Raw genomic sequence first — 11,074 nt, forward strand, 5'->3', positions numbered from 1 at the left:
TTGTAAGCACTTTTAATTTAGAATATTTTACTAGTACTAAAGAACCTTAAATATAAATAATGTACAGTAGGGCCGGCCCGTGGCTCACTCGGGAGAGTGTGGTGCTGAGAACACCAAGGCCCCGGGTTCGGATCCCATATACGGATGGCCGGTTCGCTCACTGGCTGAGCGTGGTGCTCACAACACCAAGTCAAGGGTTGAGATCCCCTTACCGGTCATCTTTTTTAAAAAAAAAAAAAAAAAAAAAAAAAATAATGTACAGTAAGCCACACAGACAAGACTTTTTAATTACTGTTAACTAATTACACATTTGTTTTTGTTATTGGCAAGAGGCCGGTACAAGGATCTGAACCCTTGACCTTGCTGTTATCAGTACCAGGCTCTAACCAAGCAAGCTAACTAGCCAGCACTAATTACACATTTTTAAGTTAGTATTCATCTGAACTTTAAAATTTTAATTGAGAATACTGTAGGCTGGGTGGATAGCTCAGTTGGTTACAGCACAGTGTGGTAACACCAAGGTCAAAGGTTTGGACCCCCATACAAAACCAGAAGCTGAGAAATAAAAAAAGAATACTGTAATAGCTCACATACCTTAAGCTTTCTCAAATATTTGGCACTACACTTATCTTTTTTCTAATGCTTTAATCTAGATTAGATTCGCATACTACTGGATTAGATGGGTTAACAGAAAATAAGCTGTATGCTTAGTAAAAAGTTTTATGTATTTGTCAACATACTATTTTCACTTTTATAGTCTTCAATGCCAATATCCCTAATTTAATACTCTTTAACCAATCATTGAAAAATAAAATTTCATAATTCAAATCCCTCAAAATAAATTGCTATCTGAATACCCAGAGAATGACCCTCAAACCAAAATCCTCTTATAGTTACATACTAAGGACTTCTGTAGCGGCCTCTGAATCTGCGATCTCGACTCCTTGAGCGGCTCCGTCTCCTTTCTTTGCTTCTACTTCGCTTCCTTTCCCGGCTTTTGCTCTTTTTCCTTTCTCTATCTCTACTTCGCTTTCGTTCCTTACTTTTGCTTCTCTTTCGTTCATGACTACGACTTCTGCTCTTGCTTTTTTTTCTCCTGAGAAGAAAAAAAATCACTATTATCTTGCTCGTTTAAAACCCCACCAAAATACACTTCCTTTTATGGTCAGAATTTTTTACCCTTTTAAAATTTATTTTGCTAGTTTTACTACCATCCATTGGTACATAATCATACTTACAGAAAAACAATTCCTAGGTATGATAAACAACACCCCACCTTTGCCTTATATTACTGAAAATCAACAAACTATTTGAGAGACACCATCCTTTCAGAGCAGGAACTGCAATGATCTCCAGAGTCAGCTACAGCTTTAACAAGGAAGAGGACTTTTTGGCTGGTATAAATCAAAACCTAAACTTTTAAATTACGTTTGGCCATCATTTAACAGGCCAACAACATTACTGTAATCTGTAAGATAGAGTAATAAAATCAAAGTTACAACAGAATATATTCACATTTAAGTCTAGCACTGGTTCATATACATAAATTCATAAGTCAATTTTGACCCGATTTACACACTGGAATATTTTATACTTTCAAAGGGCCATATAGACATCACATTTTGGTTTTCATGGGCAAAATTACAATGACAAAGGACACTAAGAACTAATGCAGTAAAATGCATTTTGACACTTCAAGACCTTAATGTGACCATTTCAAATACTTATGTAAAGTTATAATGAATACACCAGAAAATGGAGTATGTTATTTTTTTCCAAGCCAGTTTATACAAGCCTGTGGGGTACAGTCAAAAACAAGGATCAACTTGACCTTCATAAATCCTTTAAAAAATCTCAAACTGTGAAAGGTAAAAAAAAAAGTCATATCTTTCTGTCGTTTCTGTATTCTTCACAGTATACCACCGACTCATTTCATAATTAAATGTTAACAATCTGTACCTCTGTGTCATCACCCAAATTTTAGAGGTGCCTTCAGATATTTCAATATAAATTGAAAGACATTTCAATATAAATTTATTCCACTAAAATGTCAATTTGTAGAGAAGATTTGAAGAGAAAAGATTATGAAACATTTTGACAACTCTACATCATTTGGAAATTTAATTAAATGTTTAGTCCTTATTGAAGCAAACTTAGCACAAGAGCAATTGAGGTCTGCCTCAGAGAACCTGTAAACAGGTCATCTTAGAGTGCATTTAAAATAGAAAATGAAGACACCCACCTTCTGGAATCTTGAAACCCACACTCCAATCACAAGGAGATGTAGAGCTTTCCAAGGAGGCAGAAACTTTGTCTAAAATTTCAAGATAATCCACCTGACTGTCAGAAATGTATATGCTAAGTAGCACATGACAGAAAGTTAGGCTACACTCATTACTTATATAGAAGTCATCAAAGCAATGCCCAAATGGGCAACAGATAGCATTCCAACTTTGTTGCCTGAAAAATCTGACGATATCGCTAAGAATAAAGAATTCTGCGAGATGGCTAAGACCGAAGTCCTAAATATAACCAATTCAATTAGGGGACAATGTAAAAAGTAACTCACTCCCTCACAAAAAAAATAAAAAAAGGCAAAGTTTTTGATCTGCTCGTAGATGGCTTACAGCAGAGAGGCAGCCAATCTCCCTATTTACCTCTCATAGGCCTCAAACTCATTCTGCAAAAAGAAAAGACTTGAAAATTGGAGAGCTAATTTTAACTTGACGTCTTCCTAGGACTTTCTGTAAATGAGTCCCCACCCACATCTGAAGGCAACCCCAGACAGGTAAAAAGACAGCACCATATTAAGACATTTGGAAAATACAATCTTTTGCATAAAAGCCCAGTCAAAAATTTAAGGGTGCAAGAAACCAGTATACTTCTCAATAGCAAATTCCAGCTTCAAAGAACATTAACTACAGAAGGGTTATCAAAATCCACACTAATAGTCAAATCCTGTTACAACTTAAAAAAAGGACTTTCCAAAGTCTTTAGTGGCAGTGGAATTTTGTACTGAACATCATTGAAGTAAATGGTCCACTGGGCTGGGCCTTTGGATTTTTTGGTTATATGGCCTCTGCTGTAAAGGTGTTTTGCTATAACTGGATTTGACCTCTTCCATGAAAGAAGATCTAAATTTTAAATGCAAAGTATTCTGGAAAATAAGAAAAAAAATAGAAAAGTCATTTATTCCAAAATTTATAGATAATCCACACCACAGTAGCCAATATATTTCAACTGTGTTATTTTGTTATTCTTTTTAAATTCTCTAAAAGAGAGCTTAACGGAATGGATGCTGGTTTAGACTTTACAAAACTGGTTACACTAATAAATAATATTCCCAGGATGGCGACCTCAGATACTTAAAAAACATACTTTGAGGTCTTGCCAAACTCAGGGTTATAGCTCTTCAGAAAGAAGGCTAATTGATAACCCATTTGTGTTATAGTAACCTTAATTCCTTTTACTAATACTGGGAAATAATGAAGTGTATGTGTTGAAAATCAGAATTAATATTTTTTAAAAGAAAACATTTATACAGTTAATCAACTCTATTTCTCAAAACGTTTATTTTCTTACTACCTTGCAAACAGTATCTCAACATTCAATGGCTATTAAAATGATGTTATAGGATAAAAAAGGCAACACAGCACCTTCCTTTGGTTAAGAAAATTTATACTAAATACTAAAGCACAGGCAGAACATTTTACTTGTTTTATATTTTTCCTATCCCTACATATAAAAATTTTCTTCCAGGTAACTTTTCAATTAATTTGAAAGATAAAGTTCCTTCAGAAAAATGGGTGAAAATCTCCTGATTGAACAAGGGAGCCATTTTTTAATGAGCTATAATTGAGGATAAGAAGTCTAACAGAAAAATCTTTTCGTACATTTTAAGATTACTAGACAGTTTTGAAAGAGTCTTCTCTTAAACCAAAAATCCTATGGCCAATTAAAGAAAATCATCCATTCTTGTATTTTAGTCCCACAGGATTCTTTACATTAGATAAAGGCCACTAAACATCACTCATGGAGAGCTTGATGCTCAATTTCCTTAAAGCCTTAATGAGCTTAGATGCAGGATAAAAACAAGAATAAAATGGAGATGACCTTAATGGCAAGGAGTGACACTGGAAAATGGTACAATAAAGAAGGTTTGCATCCCCAAAGTTTATGTCCTAATCCTTTGGGCACTTAAGGTGAAATCTTTACTCAATTCCTAAAAGCCTGGCACCTAGACTGGATAATTTAAATCAATCTATATGGATATCCACTTCCTGGTTTTTCTTGTTAATACAAAATTGCAAAATAGAAACATTAGGAAATTGTTACTTTGGTAAAAGGTCTAAAACCAGATGAAATCAACCTTGAAATTGGTTGGTAGTCTCAAACCACAGCAATTCAAGACTAAACCCAATCTGATCCCAACATCCACTTGTGGCTAGTGAAGAACTATGACTCCCATTCAAGCTAGCACTTAAAAAAGGACATTTTCCACAAACTATCATTTTTAGTCCATTACCATCGCATTATTTTAGAATTACAAAAAAGAAATACTGGCTTAGCAGACCCTGAATAATCCAATCTGACAATTTTCTCATCTATTTTATTGAATTATATCTACCTACCTAACACAGCTGTGAGGATGACTGAGCAGTTATCATGAAGCACTTTCAGCTCAGAGGAGGAAAAGGGCCAAAAATAATAAAATAAGTGGCTATTTTACCATCAATTTTCATTATGTATTATGGGGTCATGAATACGACAAAATGTTTAAATATGACATAAACAGAGTCTACTAAAATAATTTAATGTTTGTAACATGACCACATGATATTAAGAATCACTAACCTCAGAGCTGAAAGGAAACTTCAAGAACTGATAGGACCCAACCTTATAAAGTACATCTGGTTTAAACTGTTACTTAGACTTTCTGTACACTGTATTCTGTACTGGTCTACAGCACAGAGTTCCCACTATGGGTTACTCACCTAACTCAAATAAATTGCATAAATATTCACAATTTTCAAAAACTCCATTCTCACCATTAAGCCTACTAGAGTTTAAAAGGCACAAGACAATGAAAGCCAAGTTAAAAAGTACTTAAGTATGCTTTCACATTACTACGAAAAGGGCCTTTAAGCAGCAAGGAGCAGAAATAATTCACAGTTCAGATTCCTTCAGTGATTTAGGGCAAATACTCATACTTCCCATGACCTGGTTATTATCTTTTCTAACTTAACTCTTCTTCTCCCTTTTAAGTTCAATAGATATGATAGTTTTATAGATAAAATCACCAAATATTAAGCCAAAGTTAACAAATTTAAAACAAAAGACAAGCTCTAATATAGGAATTCTTAACCAGATTGTCATGACAGACTTAAAGGGGAAGGTGTCCAGATGGTCCCTGAAACCATACCCTGAAATCTAAGCAAAAAGTCCATAGTTTTATATCCTCAAAGAGTTTCTGGTCCCAAAAGGTAAAGAACCAATTTCCTAAAAGAGGCAAAGAAAAGCTTCAAAAGAGAACCTTAGTTTGATGCCTTAAACACAGAAACACAATTTAAGATCTCAGTCACATACAGCTCACCACCCCACCCCCCAGTCCCTTCTTAAAACTTACTTTTTGCTACGTTCTTCATGGCCATTAGCACTGCTCAACTTGTTCTCATCCTAAGCAGGGTTGATAGAAGAACATCATGAGGACGAAGTGGTAACATTTCAAGTTGTCAAAGGGTAAAGGGAACAGGAATAAGAAAATACAAAACAATTTTAAAACTAATTACTTATTAATAGTTTAATATGGAAGGCTATAAAAAAATTTAGATAGGTATGTGTTTAACCACTTGGTTGCTTACAATTAAGTCATCAACATACAAAAATAAAAATTCATATTAACATGTTAAATTTTACTTTGTTACATAGTTTAGATATTAAATTATCCAGATTTACAATGTTGAAGTGGTTAAATATAATTTCTGTAAAACATGAATGAAGTCCTGTTTTGAGTTTTATTCCATGTGCTATGGTCCCTTTGGTCAGTACCATGGCTCTATTTCTGCCTAAGCCCCAAGTGGCCATGCTAGCAGCCAGCCACTATCGATTTCCTGTGACCGATGTCATTCCTGAGATCTTCGCCCATTTCCGTTGGAGGGTTGGGACTGTAAGAGCTTGATGCCACCTCTGTCACACATCTCGCCCTGAAGCAAACAGGGATTCACACTGCTTTAGTAATGTTGACTCCCAAGAACCCAAGAAAGTCAATTAATAATCCACCAGTCCAGCCTAACATTTCCTACTTCCATACCTGTTTACATGGAATTAAATCCATGTTAAATTAAGACACAAGAATCTTAACATTAAAACAGAAAGCAGCTCTTCAAGAGTCTAAGCATTACAAAATCACATACACTATTTAAAGCTATTAAGAATTCATCCAAATTGGTACCACATGGTCGTGCTATATACTCCAAAACAAATGTATTTTTTAAAGGTTTAGTGCAATGTTTAATGTTGATCACATCAGCTATAGAAGTATAACTGCTAACTTACAAAGCTTACAGTTTGACACCAGTGATAATGCATGCATACTGCTATTTTCACCACCAACTGGTGAAAGAACGAAAAGACAGTTTACTTTTACTGCGATAGTGAAATGGGTCAAAGACTATATTAGCCACAATAACTCCTTTGTAGTTTTTAGGGTGAAATTCTATGGTAGGGACTAATTAAAAGTAAAACAATATAGAGAACAGTAAAACAGTCATCAAGTGACTCTAAGCTGTAATACTGCCTCTTTTTTTTTTTTTTTTTTTTTCAGGGATCCAAGAATTTTAGAAATTATTAACTGAGCAGTAGATCACCAACTGCCTGTTTTAAGATATACTATCACCAGTCTTTTTATAAATATATAAAAAATTTTAAATCTCACCCATTTCTTCTCATTGAAAGATTTACTTGCCACAGACTGGTTATACTTTGTTATTCTTGGACCCCTGCTATTTTCCCAAACCACTACATTCACCTTTTTGCTATACCAAACTTGAGCTGGTAATTCTTAGTTGAGTCATTTTACCTAGGGGACCACGGTACAGCGATAAGTCACTCAATTACTACCTTATGATTGACAGTTCACACTGGAATCAAAGGTGAATTCATGGGAGTAGAGGTGAGATATCGTTAGGCAAGTCTACAAAGAGAGATAGATGGGCATTTATTCATCACGCTGAAGTGAAACTACTGCACAATATTATTACATCAATAGCACATATTTACTTTTGTAAGTTACACGCAATGCATCTCTGATAAGATAAATCAAGAGGGCTCCGGGGAGGTTAGTTTACATTTCAGCAGTAGTTTCGTGAATAATGCTAAATTAAGAAACATATAAACCTCACCGACATGTTTTTTCTCACCTTCTTGTAAGGAGCCTCAAGCATTGCTTCAATATCAATATCGTCTGCCATTTTCTCTAAACGCCTAGGAAAAGAACAAGACAATTCTGTGAATAAATACTTTTCAATTCTGATGTTGTTCTTAGCCGACACACACCAAAACTCCAAAAAAACCTTCAAAAGCTCTACAATGACTAAAGAGGTACGACACATTTTAACAGGCTAGCTTGTGTAAGTAAATTTGAAACGCCTCTTACACGAAACACACGAAAATAGAGACTAACGTGTTCGATTCTAAAAAGGCTGCAATGAACTCCGCAAACAGAACCTGGGAGACTCGAGCAAGAGTGTCTCTTTCCGCGCAAAAGCCGCGCTGCCATTTTAGGGGCAAAGGGAAACTCCCTCTGTTGGGAGGGGTTGTGTGCCAAGGCAGCCTTCGACTGGCGCCATGTTGGGAGGTCGCGGCCGCCTCAGGCCTCGAACGGGCAGGTCGCCATCTGCCCGAGGCGCCTCGGGGGTCCTTGCCATCCCAAGAATACCTACTCTATCCGACGGGAAAAAAGGGCGAGGTCGCCGAAATGGGGCCGATTTCTCGGGAACCAATCACCTCCCCGTCGCTAAAAACCGCCAGGCGTATCCCTCAGCCAAGAGAACCAAACGTCGGAAAAACTCTTACAATACGCGGGTCCGCGACGCCCCCCTACCTGTGCGGACTTTCGGGCGCCTGTGGTGCTCGTATTCAGGAAGAAATAACTGCTACTGCTGCTGCTGCTGCTGCTGCTGCTACCGCCGCTGCCGCTTTTACTACTGTTAAACCCCTAGGCCCAGGCCCCACTACCGCCCAGCCCGAATGTCGGGCTCCGAGGGCGGCTAGGCCCGAGAAAATCTAAAAGAAACAATGGGATTAGAGAAGCGCGCACGGGAGAGCAGGACGGCGGCTTCGGCAGCTCAGGATCCACCCCTGCGACAACGTCGGCAAGCTCCGTGAAATGGCGGCCGCAGCTTCCCCGTACTCACACTCACCAGCACACATACACATACAAACACACGGGGCCTCACAGAGCCCTCAGCACGGGCTCTCGCGAGAGCCTGCCCCGAGTTGCAGAACCGAGCGTCCGAAATATCGCGAGATCTAAGCATGGCTCTAGCGGCAGTGGCTCAATCTCGCGCAATGATTGCGCCACAGACGTTCCCATCCCCCATCCAGAGAGGCGCATTTGACTCCCCCCTCCAGATAGGCGTCCAAATCTCGCGAGAACGCTCCGGTCTCTAGGGCAAAGACAATTGATGCACTGCCTGTCAATCTTACAGAGAACTCCACGCTGAGTGGAGCTCCTCCGTCGCTCCCGCCTCGTCGCGCCTTCTCGCAGCCATCTGAAGGTTTTCCTCTCACAGCCCGCCGCCCCGCCTCCGGCCTCCTACCTTGATGGCTGTCAAGGTCGCTATAAGGCAACATAGGCGGTGTGGCGATAGGATAAAACGGTCATGTTTAGATTATCCGTCGAAGATGAAGAAGGGAAAAGCATAAAAAGGAGAAGGCAAGAAGAAAAGACCCTTGTAGGGATAGGGGACTAGGAGTGCAGAATAAAAATTAAATTTTCTTGCTATTTGGAGCGAATAGACTAGGTGTGGCCTCGACTGTGGAGTTTCGAAACATCCTTGGAAATAGAGAAAAGCAAAGAGAAGGTGGAAAAAAACAAACTATGCTTCCCTTGGCAGTGGATCAGCTTTGTGCCCCGCGAATTTAGTTTGGCCTTGTGTCAGGATTACTATTGTTTCTTCAAAAATGTCCCCCTCTCCCCTGGGACTTGGCTCCTCGTCCCCGAAGTCTCCCAGATGCCTGGCAGTTATTCTTTGGCCAGTACTGTGAAAAAGAAGGGGGAGTAAAGAGGTCATTGGCTATAGAGTTTTTTCCTCCCAGATGAAAATGTTTGAAAGAAAAATTAGGAAGATGTCTTCAAAGCAAAAATTATTGTAATAGAATTCTATAAACAGCCTAATGATCGAGGGCAAAAAAAATTGGAAATGAGATAGTTTGGTTCGTAGTGCTCCAACACTGTGTGTCTTTGGGCAAGTAAACCTCTCGAAGCAAATCTTCCATTTCCTCCTATAAAAAGGGGGTGATAAAATTAGCTAGGCTATGCTTCTTGAGACTGACCAAGACATGTAATGCTCACTACTGAGTTCCCAGAGGTAAGCAGAGGATGCCTAGCTAGGTGGACACTCAATGAATGAATGAATGAATTCAGGCTCAGTAGTATAGTGAAGGTAAAATGATATAATACTTGCAAAATGCCTGACGAATATTTAATCCTCAAACAAAAGTTAACTTCTATTATTGCTAAACAAAATTATCTAGAGGAAATGAAAATGTTACAACACTTTGTCTCTCAGGTTAACTTTCCATGGAGGTAAGGGTTTATCGTAGAGGGTTAATAGATACTTCGTAGTTAGTAATACTCTTTTAAACCTTTACCGGAAAATTCAGAATCTCTTTTTATTTTGTAAGTGTTGAAAATCATCACAGGAAATTAAAGCATAAGATATCAGAAAAAACAAGCTGCTTTGTCACCTTTCCCCCTCTGTAATTGCAGTGTTCTGACTTGTTTATTGTGTAAATATCAGTGCATAAAGGTGACCCTTAATTTTTTGGTTTGCTTGTGAACAAGACAGGGCAGAATTTGACCTTACCCTCTAGATTTCTTATTTGGGAAGAGGAAGGATTTAAGATCCAAGTCACTTGATTGAAGATCCTTTAAATTGTTTTCTGTTCAAGGACCATCAGAGTCAATCTGGCAATTTAGAGACAATCAAGAAACACCAGCTGGAAAACTCAGTCTCTGAAACAAAAGTTTTTCTGTTTGTTTTGGTTTTGGGGTGTTTTTGGTGGCTGGCCAGTAAGAGATCAAAAGTAGTTTTTTTATATTAAAAGAAAATATCAAAAACCTAATATGCTGGTATTGTAACACCAAGGTCAAGGGTTCGGATCCTCATCCCCACCAGCCACCAAAAAAAAAAAAGAAAAAACCAGAAAACCTAATATGCTTTTCATTCACTTTGCAAAACCTCTCTCACTTTGGTTTGTGGACTTTCTTTGTAAATTAATTCCCCTTCATCATTTTGTTCTCAAGTCATTTGCAGCAAAAGGTCATTGGTCACCATCAAGAACATTATTCTGTCTTGCACATCATGGGGAAGAGGCCACAGCATAACCACAGAGCCTGAGGTAGAGGAGGTAATGATGTTATACTTAGAGAATTTGTCTGAAAATTAAATACATTTTGCCAATGTGAGGGTTTTTTTATGTTTACATATGACTTTTATAAAGAGAAAACACTATTTTTCTTACTTTCATTTATTTTATTTTATTTTTTATTTTTTGTGGCTGCTGGCTGGTATGGGGATCTGAACCCTTGACCTTGGTGTCACCAGCACCATGCTTTCCTAAGTGAGCTAACCAGCCAGCCACATTTTTTAAATTAATTTTTAACTTATACAAGGAAGCATATTTTAAATCCAGATTTAAAATTTGGGGGTGAGGGGCAGCTTCTACTATGGGAATCTGAACCCTTGACCTTAGTGTTACAACACTACACTCTAACCAACTGAGCAAACCGGTCAGCTCTACAAATGTTTTTATTTATGAATCTAGCTAAAATTTTTAAATCACCTTCACT

At 37.9% G+C, this 11,074-nt stretch overlaps 1 protein-coding gene across 2 annotated transcripts in view; it reads right to left on the reverse strand.

Moving 5' to 3' along the window:
* Nucleotides 1–8,434, reverse strand: part of RBM39 (RNA binding motif protein 39) — a 32,564-nt gene extending 24,130 nt beyond the window's left edge. For both annotated transcript variants that reach the window (XM_063098866.1, XM_063098856.1), the window contains exons 1-4: nt 8,102–8,434; nt 7,419–7,482; nt 5,627–5,676; nt 902–1,096 (exon numbers count right to left, since the gene is read on the reverse strand). In XM_063098866.1, coding sequence (XP_062954936.1) covers nt 902–1,096; nt 5,627–5,676; nt 7,419–7,469 — 296 coding nt within the window. In that variant the 5' untranslated portion in view covers nt 7,470–7,482; nt 8,102–8,434. The remainder of the gene's footprint in view (nt 1–901; nt 1,097–5,626; nt 5,677–7,418; nt 7,483–8,101) is intronic.
* Between the last annotated feature and the right edge of the window lie 2,640 nt (nt 8,435–11,074).

Source organism: Cynocephalus volans, chromosome 1 (assembly GCF_027409185.1).
Source record: "Cynocephalus volans isolate mCynVol1 chromosome 1, mCynVol1.pri, whole genome shotgun sequence".
NCBI lineage: Eukaryota > Metazoa > Chordata > Mammalia > Dermoptera > Cynocephalidae > Cynocephalus > Cynocephalus volans.